Source organism: Cucurbita moschata, unplaced genomic scaffold (genome assembly GCF_002738365.1).
Source record: "Cucurbita moschata cultivar Rifu unplaced genomic scaffold, Cmos_1.0 Cmo_Scf00050, whole genome shotgun sequence".
Lineage (NCBI taxonomy): Eukaryota > Viridiplantae > Streptophyta > Magnoliopsida > Cucurbitales > Cucurbitaceae > Cucurbita > Cucurbita moschata.
This window is the reverse complement of record NW_019268566.1, coordinates 1,470,669-1,486,564: the sequence shown is the minus strand read 5'-3', so window position 1 is coordinate 1,486,564 and position 15,896 is coordinate 1,470,669. Positions and strand designations below refer to the sequence as shown.

The 15,896-nt window shown below is 36.3% G+C and overlaps 3 protein-coding genes and 4 non-coding genes across 12 annotated transcripts in view; 2 read left to right on the top strand and 5 right to left on the bottom strand.

Annotated features, from left to right (window-relative positions):
• Positions 1–2,550, top strand: part of LOC111435743 — a 7,143-nt gene extending 4,593 nt beyond the window's left edge. The window contains exons 6-8 of the mRNA XM_023073251.1: positions 853–915; positions 1,001–1,087; positions 1,993–2,550. Of these exons, the coding sequence (XP_022929019.1) occupies positions 853–915; positions 1,001–1,087; positions 1,993–2,280 (438 nt within the window). The 3' untranslated portion in view covers positions 2,281–2,550. The remainder of the gene's footprint in view (positions 1–852; positions 916–1,000; positions 1,088–1,992) is intronic.
• Positions 2,551–6,465: 3,915 nt separating this feature from the next.
• On the top strand, positions 6,466–10,210 carry LOC111435742. 3 transcript variants are annotated; one of them, XM_023073249.1, is made up of 4 exons: positions 6,466–6,860; positions 7,002–7,099; positions 7,407–9,348; positions 9,470–10,210. In XM_023073249.1, the coding sequence occupies exons 3-4, from the start codon at positions 7,423–7,425 to the stop codon at positions 9,797–9,799; spliced, it is 2,256 nt and encodes a 751-aa protein (XP_022929017.1). In that variant the 5' UTR covers positions 6,466–6,860; positions 7,002–7,099; positions 7,407–7,422; the 3' UTR covers positions 9,800–10,210. The 3 variants fall into 3 exon arrangements, with proteins under 3 accessions (XP_022929017.1, XP_022929018.1, XP_022929016.1); XM_023073250.1 differs by lacking the exon at positions 7,002–7,099 and having other exon boundaries at positions 6,466–6,855; XM_023073248.1 differs by lacking the exon at positions 7,002–7,099.
• A 398-nt stretch (positions 10,211–10,608) lies between these two features.
• Positions 10,609–10,693, bottom strand: TRNAV-UAC. Its single transcript has one exon. It is a non-coding gene; the product is annotated as a tRNA-Val (tRNA).
• A 70-nt stretch (positions 10,694–10,763) lies between these two features.
• Positions 10,764–10,837, bottom strand: TRNAV-CAC. The gene has a single exon. It is a non-coding gene; the product is annotated as a tRNA-Val (tRNA).
• Positions 10,838–10,907: 70 nt separating this feature from the next.
• TRNAV-CAC lies at positions 10,908–10,981 on the bottom strand. Its single transcript has one exon. It is a non-coding gene; the product is annotated as a tRNA-Val (tRNA).
• Positions 10,982–11,051: 70 nt separating this feature from the next.
• Positions 11,052–11,125, bottom strand: TRNAV-UAC. The gene has a single exon. It is a non-coding gene; the product is annotated as a tRNA-Val (tRNA).
• Positions 11,126–11,790: 665 nt separating this feature from the next.
• LOC111435741 (kinesin-like protein KIN-14J) overlaps positions 11,791–15,896 on the bottom strand; it is a 10,908-nt gene continuing 6,802 nt past the window's right edge. The window contains exons 18-27 of one of the 4 annotated variants that reach the window (XM_023073246.1): positions 15,275–15,439; positions 14,940–15,193; positions 14,682–14,845; positions 14,170–14,596; positions 13,896–14,091; positions 13,564–13,673; positions 13,346–13,480; positions 12,282–12,332; positions 12,093–12,210; positions 11,791–11,981 (exon numbers count right to left, since the gene is read on the bottom strand). In XM_023073246.1, coding sequence (XP_022929014.1) covers positions 13,347–13,480; positions 13,564–13,673; positions 13,896–14,091; positions 14,170–14,596; positions 14,682–14,845; positions 14,940–15,193; positions 15,275–15,439 — 1,450 coding nt within the window. In that variant the 3' untranslated portion in view covers positions 11,791–11,981; positions 12,093–12,210; positions 12,282–12,332; position 13,346. Of the gene's footprint in view, positions 11,982–12,092; positions 12,211–12,281; positions 12,333–13,345; positions 13,481–13,563; positions 13,674–13,895; positions 14,597–14,681; positions 14,846–14,939; positions 15,194–15,274; positions 15,440–15,896 lie in introns of all 4 variants that reach the window. The other 3 variants (XM_023073243.1, XM_023073245.1, XM_023073244.1) reach the window with 3 other exon arrangements.

Genomic DNA, 15,896 nt, shown 5'->3' with positions numbered 1-15,896 from the left:
GGGGGGGGGGGGGGGGGGGGGGGGGGGTTGGGAATTGCACAACCTCCAATGAACTATCATGAAAGCTTATGTCCAGATGTTGGATGAGACGTTGTTTCATCTACTCTTTTAAGGACAAGAGAGGAACCCTGTGGTATGCAACCTCTTTGCTAACTTGTGGAACATTTGGTAAGAAAGAAAAAGAAGAGTATTTAGAGAGGTCGAGAGTCCTTGGAGAGGGGTGAGCTCTATGGCTAGGTTCAATATCTGCCTTGGGTGTCTGTGATTAAGGAGTTTTATGACTATCTTTTGTGTCTTATCCACAAATTGAATTCTTTTTCTTTCATTTTTCTTGATTACAGTATGATTTCTCATAAAAAGAAATTTCCATTTAGGAGTTGTTTGAACTTTTTTCAATTAAGTTACATTATAATACGAGAGAAACAAAAACTTAAAATACCAGAATTAAAAAATCAATCTGTCATAAAATTGTGAGAGAGAATCAATAGGAGAAGAATTTGAGGGAGAAATAAGTGGGTACAGAAAGAGAACTGATGAGCACCTTCTTAAATGAAGAACAAAAACATAACATTTGTGCATAGACTGTGGCTTCCAAGTTCAAAATTTTATACAGCCCAGGATGCCCTGTCCATTCTGTATCATTTTCATGGCTATCATCGTAGATGCTATTCAGACTACAGTTTTATAATTTGAAACTTTTATTTGCCTCGATCTCAACTCTTTAGAAACATATGTACGTGTTGATTTGCCTATGGGCATGAGCTGCATAACTCTTTCTACTCTTTAGTATGTGTGGACGCACATATATTTGCAAACCAAGTAAGTAGAAGTTACTGTAATTGTTCATTACAGGAAGGACTGACTGCTGAGGAGACAGCTGCAAATAAAGAGCCTGATGAATCTGAGCGTATGCAGGTCAGCTTCTTTTCTCCATTTCTCCCTTCTCATTTCATTTACCATTTTGTTTGCACTTAGTAAATGACTATATAAGATGAAACAGATGACAGATGCTCGGTGTTCAAGATGCACAGAATGTAAAGTGGGTGTCAGGGAAATCATCCAAACAGGACATGGAGAACGATATAAGGTCCTATTCTTTCTTTGTTGAATTTTCCTCTGCCTTAGACTGGACGAAATCAACCTGACATATGGCATTATCTTTGCATGCATTGCCTCTTGAGAACTAGTGCTTTTATCTAGCTGAAGTGAAGTATATACTTATTTATTGTAACGGCCCAAGCCCACCACTAGCAAATATTGTCCTTTTTGGGCTTTCCTTTCCAGGATTCTTCTCAAGGTTTTTAAAATGTGTCTGCTAGGGAGAGGTTTCCAAACCCTTATAAAGAATGTTTTGTTCTCTTTCCAATCGATGTAGGATCTCACAGTCCACCCTTCTTCGAGGCCTAGCTTCCTCGCTACACTCGTTCCCTTCTCCAATCAATGTGGGACCTCCCAATCCACCTTCTTTGAGGCCCAGCGTCCTTGCTGGCACGCTGTCTCGTGTCCACCCCTCTTTGGGGCTTAGCCTCCTCGCTAGCACATCGCCCAGTGTTTGGCTTTGATACCATTTGTAACGGCTCAAGCCCACCGCTAGCAGATATTGTCCTCTTTGAGCTTTCTCTTTTGGGCTTTCCTTCACGGTCACGTCTGCTAGGGAGAAGTTTTCACACCCTTATAAAGAATGTTCGTTTTCTCCCCAACCGACGTGGGATCTCACATGTATATTGTGTGTTCTTTTAAATTAATTTTTTCAATTAGATGAATATGGGATGGTAGGGAGGAGGTATAAATGCTTTAACCACTTATGCTCAGTGAGACAACTGCGGTGGTACGGATGGTACCAGTAGTAGTATAAGATCTATATCATTACATATTGTTCTCCAATAAGTTATGATTTTGTAGTTTGGTTTGATAAAATGAAATAGCTGGAGAACACTAGAGTTAGCCACAATATGTAGTAGTGCTAACATTGTCCTGGTTTTTCAATGCCAGTTGGAGTGCATTGCCTGTGGTCATTCTTGGTATGCCTCTAGGGATGAACTATCCATGCTAACAATAGACGCAGCGACAAATTCTACAAAGGGCGTTGGAACTGCACCATGGGCAACTGCCAAATTCGAAGATGTGGAGAAGAGTCTACTCAGTCCTCACGAACCCGAAAAAGCTGCTGAGGACCTCTTCAAAAAGACGACTGAAGCGTACATGCCAGTGTTGGATAGCCAGAAATCTAGCAAGTCTAAAAAGGAAGACAACGTAGAAACTACTAAAAATGTCCAGTAAGGAATGAGCTGACCTTGTTTACACTTAGGATCGGTGTCAGTGTACAGTTAGGCAGGTTACCATATGTATCTAAACTTTCCACCGCCCTGTCGTCTTGAGTTGTCGTTAAGTAGTTAGCTAGGTTTACAGTTCAAATAAATTATTACCGAAACCCGAACTTTGCTTAGATTCCATATTTATACAATCTTCTGCATAGTCACAGTGTTGGTTTTGGGATTGATTCCTAAATGGTGGCTAGCTTGGCCGGAGCTTTCCTTGCGCTACATTAAATTGTTTAGATTGCTGCTTCCAACTGGTTCCTCTAATAGTAGGCTCCAAAATATATAGCCTACTTGCTACGTGGGCTTATTGTTTATTATTCAACTTTATGAAGCTGCTCATCAATGGCGGTTAATATCTCTCAAATCGTGCTCTTTTATTGTAACCCAACATTTTTAAGTTGCCCATCAAAAGTAAGCAGCCATTATTGTTTAGGTTTTTGCCGACAACTATTTAATTTTTAGTTTTTGTATGCTTTTTAATGAACCAAACGTGTTTCTATTTATCGACAAAATCTTCCATTTTGTTCAAGTGGGTTTGTATTACTAGGTAAAATGTCTGGCTGTGAGTTATCTACCGTCTCTTAGTATTGAAATGGGTTCCTTACATAAAAAGAACTACAACCGAAGAATGATCCATAACTTCTATTCAAGTAGTTTATGTACCTGTGAATGATTTAACAGGTCTTTCTTCTGCCACTACATTTGCACATTTGGATGCTAGCATTGTACTATCAAGAGCATCAGTTGCCAAAAGTATCTATTCAGCAATAGATCTTTTAGATTCAACATCAACTATGCTACAACCTCGAATTGTTGGTGAAGAACATTAGGAAATTGCACCAAGAGTTAAACAAACCTTACAAGACTATAAAGAATGGTAGGACATTATAGCTATCCGTGGGTGGACAAATTATCAAAAGAGAACCTTAATTGTAGCACAAGCACGAAAAATTAAGCGTTTTTTAAGTTAAATTTGGTTGAAAAAGTTTTTAATCGGAATATTAATAAAACCAAAGAAAATTCAAATCTTCGATACCACAACTACTTTAATAAATTTAGACATTTGGATAAATTAGATCTTAAATGGTCTATATATATGTAGTTAACTCGTAATCAAACCTATGCTCGAGTTGTTCGAAACACTTCTCATTTAAAACATAGGTTTAGATGGGTGCCTCCCATGAATGGCTAACAACTAATGAACTGTCTATTATTAGTTAAATTATTATTTTCTTTATTATTTTATTAATTGGATCTCACACTCAATTATTTTAAAAGTTTGGTATTTTGTGTTTAATGCTTTTGGGTTTTATTTTTTCTTTTTAATATTTTAATTAGAAAAATATTATATTATTTTATTTTATTATAGGTAAGAGAGTATAATAACTCTAATTATGGTAAAAAACAATTCTAATTAAATAATAAACTCAATCCAATTCAATCAAAAATTTTGAGTTGAACTAATTCGAGTCGTCCGATTCATTTATTAAATTATTAAATAAGCTTCATGATTCTTTTGTATTATTTTGTACTCAAGGACATATTTAGAAATAAATAATATAATATAAAAATTTAGATCCATTTTAATAACCATTTAATTTTTAAATTTTGTTATTAAACAAATCCTTATTAATTTACGACAATATTTTATGGTAATGTAACGATCTGCCCTTTCTAATAAAACAACGAAACGTTACTTTTAAACAAAAATAAGAGAACGCCATTGAATTATTCAAATAAATTGTGTTTCCTATCGTTTTCTATGTTAAAATTTTCGTCATTTTTGGTCGATTCAAACTGTACCGTCAATCATTCTATTATAGAGCCCGGTCTTAATTCGTATTTATTATAATTCGACCCTTGAAACGAGATTGAGCCATAGTTGAAAAAGCTTGCAAAATCCAACTAGAAAATTAAAAGGAAAAGGTCCCCAACTATAATTACATAATATTCATAATACTTCAAAATAATAATAAATATATATATGCTAGCATTACAATTGGTTTAAGTATACTATAGGGACCGAAATGTAATTTCACTAAATATTTTAAAAATTAAATTATAAAATAAATATATCAAATCCATCAAATATGTCACATCTAATTTTAACTCTAATAAAATAATATATATATCAAATTATTAACTAGATTTTTCTAATAAAACAATTTAAATTATTAAATTAATTACAAGTAATTAATTAATTAAAATATTTATATTAGATTATTGATTATTTATTTATAATGATTAAAAAAACACTAAACAGACGAGGAAAAGATTTTGGAAAATAATAATAATAATAATAAAACAAATAAAACAAAAAAAAAATTAAAATGAGTTCTGAAAACGGAGCCCGAAGATTCCGTGGGTCGTATCTGACGTGACCGACTGTCTCGGTTATGCCTTTCTCTCTCTTATGATTTGACCATTTTACCCTTCTTTTAAATATATAATTTTTTAACTCTCAAATTTTGATAAATTTTGTAATCTAATTTACACATAAAAAAGTGTTACAATTCCGAATATCTTATTAATTTTGGTTTTATTTTTTTTAAAAAGGATATTTTTTAATTACTTCTAATAAATTATAAACTATTTGTATGGTACAATTTCAACAATTTTTTCATTTTTTTAATTTCATTTGAACGTGTATAAAAATACAAGAAAAAAAAAATAGTTCGAGAGACATTTGTTAAAGTATGCTGAGAAGGTCAGACGAGCTACTAACATTGTTGTTCTTACCTCAATGAAGCTGCAAAGCATATGAAGATAGTAACGACTCTTCTTAAAGAGAGAGTTGGGCTATCACGACCCTACTGTCATTATGCCTGGATTAGTTCTTTGAGGACTCCCGTCCTCTCTTTTTGACATTTTCTTACATTAGAACAAAATATGAAAATATAATATTTAAAAAAAAAAAGAAAAAGTTGTGAAAATTGGCTTAAAACTTGGAAGAAGTTGAGTCAACACTTTGACCAACTTTTATTGACTCTTCTTTTGGACCCTTTTGGATCCCTCCCAAAATTTTTAATTTTTTTTTATTACGAAACAAAATTGAATGGACTGATTCGCCCTCCTTCATGTGGCACCCTATGGCTCTATCACAAGGGTATTTTTGTAATTTAACTAATCAAATCAGGTAACAAAAGGGCTTTATGGTAATTTTAACAAACACATGATCCACAATTTTTGGTGACAAAAGGGCATTAAGGTAATTTCCACCATCCTATGATCTACCATTTGATGATGAGTTTATCTCAAATTTATAAAACTAATAATAATTTGAATCACTCTTTATTAATTGTGGATTCCACTCTTCAATATTTGCATTTCCCAAAGCCCTTAAAATAATCTAAATAACATTTTCCAATATTGCCCCCCAAAAATCTAGTGAGTATGCAATTATCCATGGGTAGTATCGTAATATCCTTATGCATAGATTGGGGTGCCCCAAATGTATAATTTATTTGTTTAGGGCACCCAAAGTACAATAAATTATAAAGTAACACAAAACCATAAATCTTAGCTTTAATTGAATTAGGTGAGAATTATTTGATGAATAAACATTCATTTATTCTAAAATAATATTTGGGGAATTATTTGTTTAGAGTAATTTTAATTAAAAAAAAACACAAATTTATTTATTTTAAAATATAACTAATAAATTAATATTAATATTTTCCATGGAAGAAAATGCAAAACAAGTTTAGAGTTTACTGTCTCATCGAGACAGCCAGCCTAAGTCCACTGCTAATAAATATTGGGAACTCTTGTTTTAAACTTCTTAAGGTTTTTGAACGCTAGAGAGAGGTTTCTACACTCTTATAAAAATGCTTTGTTCTATTCTCAACCGATGTGGGATGTCTCGATCGTGTTTTAGTTACAGCTCCTATTGTGGAGATATTTACTTAGGTCCTTTTATGACATATGTCCCGAAACATGTCTTGTTGGCCTTATGTATATGAAAAATTTAATATACCCTTTATCTATCTAAACGTTTTTTTATATAAAGGTAAAATTCGAGAAAATTTAAGACTAAATTTGTAATTTAAGTTTGATGGAGAAAAGAATGGAGAAGGGAGAAGCTATGATGAGTAGAGAAACCATGGCACTTTTATGTAGACATGAACAGTAGCTTCGCAGTCATCTTGTCTCTCCCAGGACCCTTCACTCGTGTGAGAGAGAGAGAGAGAGATTCTCTCTCTTCCTTTCATTTTCACTCTGTCTATGGCGCATGTTTTATCTCTCTAGCATTTGCCTTGCGTTGCACTCTCTCTCAAAGACAATACCCTTGTGCTCATTATGCTTTAAGGCTATTGCTCAAGTTCTTCTGATCATTTTTTTGCTTTCACCCTTCAACTTTCCTTGATTCTTTCTCATTTAGTTAGTGACAGATTCATCGTTTCTTAATTTGGGGTTTCCCCCCTTCTGCCATGGATTCTTTCGTAGCTTTCAGTTGAAGAGATTCGTCGACATGATTGCTTCTCCTTGCTGCTGTTTGTTGGGTTTTTATTTGCCTTAGTTGTTCTAAGATCTGGTAGGGTAAGCCCAAAATTTCGCTTGAATTCTTCTGTTCCTTGTTTTGGGGTTTCTTGAAATGTTGCCTGCAATGTGTTTGATGAAATGTCTTTTGCTCCCTTTGCTCACATTTTGATTTTTCTCTGCTACTTCTCTGTGTTTTAGGGCAGAAGATCTCAGTTTCCTGAATCAATTTCTTTTTCTTCTGTCTAAACTGATTTTTGATGGGGAGTTTGCCTTTTTTCAAACTGGATTGTTGCAAGGTTGGAGTTCATAGATCCTGGGCTGCTTCTTTTTGTTCAATTTGAGCTATTGTTAAGATCTGGTTTCTGTGCTTTGGTCTGTCTTTGTTCAATTTTAGTGTTCAAATCTGCGAGTTTTTTTAAAGAAACTGTTAAGTAGACCATTTTATTTTCGTTTGATTCAAACGAAAACATCAATACCTTGTTCCATAGCTTATGAACTATGTTGAGTTACATTGTTTTTTCCTTGCCCTTTTTGTAGCTAGAACTGTTCCGTAGTCAAATATCTTAGAATTCTGCTCAAAACTTGGTGTCTTTCTTATGGCAGAGCTGTGGATCATACAATGGGGCAAGATACAGAATTGGACTTTGACAGTATTTGCTCTGTGGATCTGAGTCCTAACACAGTTCTACCATCGATCCCACGACATTCCAGCATTAAGACTAGAAGCTCAAGAAAAAAACACAAGCATAAAGATTTCGTAATGAGTGTGAAGGATGATTTTACTGAGATTAGATTTGGTGGCAGCCGTAGGTCTCGAAAAAGCAATTCATCTAGCCTACTTGAACTAGAAGATAATGAGCATATAGGTTTTGAATTGAATGTAAAGGATGATTTCACAGAGATTAGATTTGGCGGCGACCGAAGTTCCCGTAAAGGCGATTCACCTTGCCTAGATGAATTGGAAGATGATAAAGCGCTCAAACGGGGTTCGAAGTACCAAAGCTATGAAGATGTAGGTAGTATAGAAAGGATGAGCATTCAAGGAGAAAGGAGAAAGATAGAAATTTCTCATGACAATAAGATCTCTTTGTCTTCTGGTATTGTTGATTCTTTGTGTAGTTCAGATGAGGAAAAACTAGAGAGGAGAGATAATGTATTATCTTTGAACACAAAACTGAATCAATCATCAGTTAGTAAGGCTTGCATACGCCCACGTTCATCGGATAGCTTCCTTGAGATCTACTTAGGTTCCGAGAACAGTGAAGCTCTATCGAAAGATTCAAGCAATCAGCTCGGAAATGTTACAGGCATTAGACCTCTTCACAATGGCAAGAAACTTTTCAAGAGAGACAAGGTTTACGCATTGCAGAAGTCGCTCTCTGCTAAGGTAGAAATGCCTAAAAACCAGCTTCCGTTGGAGAGTGATCTACGGTTTAGACACGGCCAAAAGGTTCGTACAAGCCCTTTCAGGAAAATGTTGGATCCATTTATGAAGTCTAAATCTGTTAGAAGTCGTTTCAGTCATGCAATAGAAGCTGATGGAGATAAAGCTGTCAAGACAATTGACTTGCAGAGAAACGAGACACACAGAAAGGCGAAGAGTTCAGATTGTGAATCCGATTTTTCGAATAATGATAATCGCCATAATGTTGTTGCATCTTCGCCCGTACATTTACATGGCTCTCTCAAGTTGGAAAGAAAACATGGGATGCCATTTTTTGAGTTCTCTCAGAGCTCTCCCGAAGATGTCTACGTAGCCAAGACGTGGAAGACAGACGATGCTTTTAAATGGGTATACACATTTCATACCCAAGATCATCAAAAGAAGAGCAATGCAAGTAATTTTGGATTGAATCATAGCTGCAAAAACTCCTTAATGGTGGGTCAGATGCAAGTTTCCTGTTATTTATCCTCCGAACTTCGAGATGGTGGTTTTGACAACTCGATGGTCACAGAATTCGTTCTGTACGAAACGGGGCGTGCTAGAAAAAGTACAGCATCACAGGGAAGTTGCGACTTTATCCACGACGCTGTCAAACCTCCTAAAAGTTCTAATTCAGCCTTGGTTGAGGAAGCTTTTAGTATGAACGATGGGACCTTAGAAAAACCAAAATTTCAGCAAAAACAAGCTTCTGAAAACTGTGATTATGGTTCTATTGATTCTTGCCCTTGGGATTCAGCAGATTTACATCCAGACCTGGAAGCTGCAGCTATTGTTATGCAAATCCCATTTAGAAAAAGAGGTGATAAGCCAAGCAGCAAATTGATCTCAGCCGTCCAAAACCTCTCTAAGATTGAACAAAGGAAAGACGAACCTCCCCATCACACAACTCGAGAAACTCTGAAGGTGGTCATTCCCATTGGAAACCATGGTTTGCCTACTGTCGAAAGCCATGGCCCTTCTCCGTTACTTGATCGATGGAGATTGGGAGGCGGGTGTGACTGTGGTGGTTGGGACATGGGCTGTCCTCTATTAGTTTTGGGCACCCACAGTGTTGAAAATCAAGCACACAAGGGGAAACAAACCTTTGAGCTTTTTCATCAGGTAAGCTTTCTATTCGTTCTATATAATACAATTCTGGACTGATGCTTCATACCAAAATTTGGGTAACAATCATATTATGAAAGCTTCTCATTGTAGTATTTGCTTTTCTATGTGGATACAGGGAGTAAAGGATACGACTCCGGCATTGACTATGAATGTTGTTAAAGATGGACACTACGCTGTCGATTTTCACGCGCGATTATCGACGTTGCAAGCGTTCTCCATTTGTGTTGCTATTTTACATGCGACTGAAGCTTGCAATGCTGTCCAGGTGGAGGAAACAAAAGAGTTGCAGCCTTGCAATTCTTTAAAGGTGCTTCTTGAGGAGGAAGTAAAGTTCTTGATCGACGCAGTCACGATGGAGGAGAAGAAAAAAGAAACGAGAACATTGAAAGAAACACCGTCGTCGTATTTGTTCAATCCTCCGTTTTCTCCGATTGCTAGAGTGTAGGATAAATACCAACTTGATCAGTACAGATATTATGGCTTCTTTAGATGGTTTCTCGTTGATTCGAGTTATGGTGCTGCTTGATAAAGCTTGAATGGAAGAAATTGTACAAGGAACGTTCTCAGCAACCGCACGGGTTCTCGGAGTCGGGCGCATTTGAATTCTTTTGTAGAACAGAGCAAGAGGTTACTTAGAGAAGCTGAAATGGGTAGTAGGGGAGAGTTTGTGATAGCGGGTGTGAGGACCCTTTTATTTATTATTCTTCAAAAAACCAAATCCTTTTGAATAACTTGATAGTTAATTGTCCATATTGTAATGTGGTAGGGAGATGTGTAACCAATTGTTCTTCACATTGAACTTTTTGTACATTATATTGTTAAGAGAGAAAATGAAGGCTTGATATCAGTAGAAATATATATTTTCATGAAGTTTCGTCTTCAATCTGCTGTTAGATATCAGCTCTGTTCTTTGAAACGTTGAATAACGAGCAGGTTGTTCGGGTTCTTTGCCTTTGAAAAACGTCATCTTTGGTGAAAAGATTGTCGTCTTGGCCTAAATCTGTGAGATGAAATAAAGCCTTCTAACCAACTACACCACCCAGATGACAGTCTAAATTAGTGTTTCGAAGTTGAACGGAGGCTTCTATGTAAAAATAGAAATTTATAAAATGTCTAAGCCCAAGTTTGGGCTGAGGACCTCTAGTGTGTGAGACTAGCGTGATAACCAACTACACCACCCAGACACAATGATAGTCTAAATTAGTGTTTCGAAGTCGAACAGAGACTCCTACGTAAAAATAGAAATTTATAAAATGTCTGAGCCCAGGTTTGAACTGGGGACCTCTAGTGTGTAAGACTAGCGTGATAACCAACTGATAACCAACTACACCACCCAAACACAACGACAGTCTAAATTAGTGTTTCGTAGTCGAAAGAAGGCTCCTATGTAAAAATAGAAATTTATAAAATGTCTGAGCCCAGGTTTGAACTGGGGACCTCTAGTGTGTGAGACTAGCGTGATAACCAACTACACCACCCAGACACAATAACAGTCTAAATTAGTGTTTCGAAGTCGAACAGAGGCTCGTATGTAAAAATAGAAATTTATAAAATGTCTGAGCCCAGGTTTGAACTGAGGACCTCTAGTGTGTGAGACTAGCGTGATAACCAACTACACCACCCAGACACAATGATAATCTAAATTAGTGTTTCGAAGTCGAACAGAGACTCCTATGTAAAAATAGAAATTTATAAAATATCTGAGCCTAGGTTTGAACTGAGGACCTCTAGTGTGTAAGACTAGCGTGATAACCAACTACACCACCCAGACACAATGACAATCTAAATTAGTGTTTCGAAGTCAAACAGAGGCTCCTATGTAAAAATAGAAATTTATAAAAGTCTGAGCACTGGGGACCTCTAGTGTGTGAGACTAGCATAATAACCAATTACACCACCCAATACACAGTGATAGTCTAAATTAGTGCTTTGATAGTCTAAATTAGTGCTTTGAACAAATTTATGAAATGTGTGGGCCCAAGTGTGCAAGACTAGTGTGATAACTAACTATACCACCCAAATACAATGACAATTCGTCTATTTTCCATACCAATTTTAAAATTTATTGAGCCTTCGATTCAAACTCAGGACTTCACAAGACTTCTAATGTATGAGGCTAGCGTGACAAGCAGCAATACCACCGAGACATTATAAATTACGGACAATTATCATTTTGAAATATACATTTTATAGTTCAATTTATTGTAGAAGGCATACTTAATTAGCGTTTTACTTCGTAGGAATTCATCAAAACTCATAATCTATTTTATTAGCATTACATTTTGCGTTTGGCATTTCGAAAGAAAATTAAAAAATTGTTTAAAAGTTCTTATTAATTTGTACGGCTTTATTGAATTATAAATTAAAATAGAATCAGCTTTAGAGTAAAATGACCAAAACTTTAACCTAAGAATGTGAAGAGAGATTAAAGTAAAATTTTCTTTTTTTTGTAAAAAGAATAAATAACTATTAGATCTTTAATGGTGGTCAATAAGAAGATTACCAACGACCAAAAAAGAGCAAATTAATTGTTCATACATATAAAATGATAAAAATCATACATGGATGTTATCGTTCATACAGCTCCGAGCCAGCAAGTAGTTAGCCTTCCTCTAGTTAGCCTTCCTCTACAAAGAATGTACGAGTAAATATTACACAAAGAAGGAAAATATAGGTAGAGAGAGAGAAAAGAGATGGTTTAGGGTTCAAAATGAACATGTATTTAACGAAAAGCTAACCTGTTGGCACACAAATGTACAACAAAAGGAAGAAATTATGGAGTTCCAATTAGAAAGGCAAAAGGCAACCTATGAGATGAGCCAGAAACTAGGCGTGAAGTTAACCTGCAACCAAGAACTACATAACATAATGATTAGACTCTTAAGAATTTATCTGTCCAGATTACTTCTAGATTCATTTGCTTCCACCTTTTGCTGCATTTCATCGACGAGGAGCTACCAACAATAGATTTTTCGTACCTGATTTGCACCAAAACAGACGGGAAATGAGCACGGAGAGCGTGACAAGGAAAAAAAATAAGCTAAACTAGTCGCTATGATACATCAATGATCTAGTTATATAGTAACATGAAGTGACATGACGTCATGTAAAGCTAAACTAGTCGCTATGATACATCAATGATCTAGTTATATAGTAACATGAAGTGACATGACGTCATGTAAAGCTAAACTAGTCGCTACGAAACGTTAATGATCTAGTTGAATAGTAACATGAAGTGACATGACGTCATGCGAAGCTAAACTAATCATTACGAAACGTCGATGATCTAGTTATATAGTAACATGAAGTGACATGACGTTATGTAAAGCTAAACTAGTTGCTACGAAACGTCAATGATCTAGTTATATGGTAACATGAAGTGACATGACGTCATGTAAAGCTAAACTAGTCGCTACAAAACGTCAATGATTTAGCTATATAGTAACAATGATGTCATGTAAAGATAAACTAGTCGCTACGAAATGTCAATGATCTAGTAATATAGTAACATGAATTGTCATGACGTCATGTAAAGCTAAACTAGTCGCTACGAAACATCAATGATCTAGTTATATAGTAACATGAAGTGACATGACGTCATGTAAAGCTAAACTAGTTGCTACGAAACATCAATGATCTAGTAATATAGTAACATTAAGTGACATGACGTCATGTAAAGCTACATGGTCGTTATGCAACATCAATGATCTAGTTATATAGTAACATTAAGTAACATCAATGATCTAGTTATATAGTAACATTAAGTGACATGATGTCATATAAAGTCAATATGACGATGGCTACATCATATAAAAGCTGAGCTAACATTGAGTTGATTAAATTATGGTCGTGTTCTATGTTCTAGATTGAGGAGTAAAACGACTAAAATGTTAGAAGTGGCAAACTAAAATGGCAAAAATTATAGTTTAACCAAAATAATTTAAGAGCTGAAGAGCTGAATAATGGCATAATGCAAATAATCATTTAATACCTCAAGATGGTGCACTATATCCACTCTCTTTTGTAGTTATAATTCTTTTGTTATTAACAGCAGAGGGAGAGCTTTTTGGTATTCTCCTTTGATCTCCTTTTGTACTTTTCATTTTATCAATGAAAAGTTTGGCATCTTATCAAAAGTTAAGAAAAGAACATGAGGTAAATAATATGGAAATCATTGGAGTAAAAACAACAGTACTTAGATTTTCATACTTGATGCTGATGGAGCCTTTGAGAAGCTTTTCGTCAGTGAAACTCTCGACGGTTTCGCTTGCACGGGCCTTTGTGGGGGCCTGAGGCCTGTCTTCAACGGTGCATTGGTTCTGCATAAAACAGGGAGCAAACAGGGAGCAAAGATTAGTAGGGTGAACCATAAGTGACGTGAGGCTCTCGACGTTCCGGTTCCAGGAAAAGATAAAGGGTCATAGTCTTATAGCAGCTGGACCTAGCGGAGTTCGTCAATTAAATTTACGAATGAAATTAAGAGAGTAATCTGAACCTCAAGTCTATCAGAAATATTCTAAGAGGGAATAGTAATTACTTACTTTTCTGGAATAGGAACCAAAGACTTCCCCCCAGTTGTTGCACTCTCAGCTAGACTTTTTACATCCGACGAGCTCTCCGGGTGTTTGGTATCGGCAAACGAACCATCTGATGGCTTTGGGACTTCAGGGAATAAAGTGTATTCCACAACACTGCAAAGCGATCCATCAGTTTCGGTCCCCATCGAAAGGCCGCCATCTGATATGTCACTTAATCTCTCATCAGAATCAGCATTCCCAAAGCCTAAAAGCTCAACATCATCAGTAACATTCTGACCTAAAGCTCTTGATTGTGAAGAAAATTCCTTCTGTTGTCTCAAGTCCTCTACAGACAGATGCGTCGATCCTGATCCAGAACGCTTATGATGTCTAAAATCCTCTACAGACAGATGCGTTGATCCTGATCCAGAACGATTATGATGTCTGAAGTCATCCGTAGATTGATATGATCCACATTCAGAACGCCTATCACAATCGGAGAAGTTGTCGTGGTCAGATGTTGCTTTACTAATCAACCCTAAGCCCCTTCTCCCTGATGGCTTTTGGCTTGGCCGAGGCGTTACGCTAGAGTGCTTTCTAGGGGAAAATGATTCATATCTTAGGGAACTAACACCATGCTTTACGCCATTGCTATTAGTTTTAAGCAACTGCAACCGCTCAATATCCTCATCTTTACTTGCAATGGTATCCTTGAGAACTGCCACCTGCAATATCAACATCTCATGAAGTTCAATCACTCAAAAACTGCTTGATAAAAGAAATCAAATAGTGAAGAGAACTCGTCCCGACCTGATCCATCAGTTCTCTAACATATCTACCCTCTTTATTGCTGCGAGCAGCACCCAACTCCACACCGGAAACTCTTTCTGCAAACTTCAAGGTGCTTATGGTTTCAGAGTAGGACTCTGCATCGGGATTAATCTGTACAAACATGAGCGTTTTCGCTTGACCACCTAGAGGTTCAAATAAAGCAAAATTGTGATTAACTAGGTATCATCAGAAAATAGAATAATAAAGGTCCAATCAAATACAAAAACAAGGAAGCACCTAAAGAACTTTGGAGAACTTGGGTTAGTTTGCTATTTCTGTAAGGAACATGCGAATTCTTCTGTGCAAGAGCAAAAATTACGTCCCCGAGAGCCGATAATGATTTATTTATATGTTGCGCCTCCTTCAGCCTATCTCCGGTTGCCTCTGAGCGGTCCACCCTTTCACTACCGGCAAGATCTATTAGATGAAGACTACCACGCAAGATAGCATCTGTCTCCAAGTCCACACCACGAACGTGAATCGTCAGCACACTGCACAGCATCAGTAAGTATATGAAATGTATTCTCCAAGTATGAAATTGAATGACAAGTGAAACATGGTTAGAATACTACCTATGAGATCTGCTGCTTCTTTCATTCAGGGCTGTGGCTCCAACTGTCCTGTTTGCCAATCCAATCTTCATCAAATCCAGGACATCACTAGTAGATCTAACATAATTCATGCAGGCATCTGGGACTGCCAGCCCATTTGGCTGAGTGGTGTTCCAAATCCCAAGTGTGTGCAAGTCAAAGGAAACAATTTTTTTACCATTAAAAAAAAAAAAAAATTCAAAAGGACGCTTTGCTTATGCTTAAACAAAGACTCTCGTGTCGAAGGTACATTAGGTTTGAACTTACAGATAAAAGAAAATTTTTCTGGGAGTTTTATGGTCCGTGTGGTGTTGTGGGCAATTTGGTAGGAAAAACCAGAAAGCTTCAAGAATTCCTTCGCTATTAGCAAGAAGACTTTTGATAAATCAATTTTTTATGTAACGGTCCAAGCCCACTACTAGCAGATTTTATCTTCTTTAGACTTTTCCTTTCGGACTTCTCCTTAAGATTTTTAAAACGCGTATGTAGGGAGAGGTTTCCACACTCTTATAAGAAATGTTTCGTTCTCCTCCCCAACCGATGTGGGATCTCACAATCAGTTTCTTTATTTGAAAAAAAAAAAAAAAAAAAAAAAAAAAAAAAA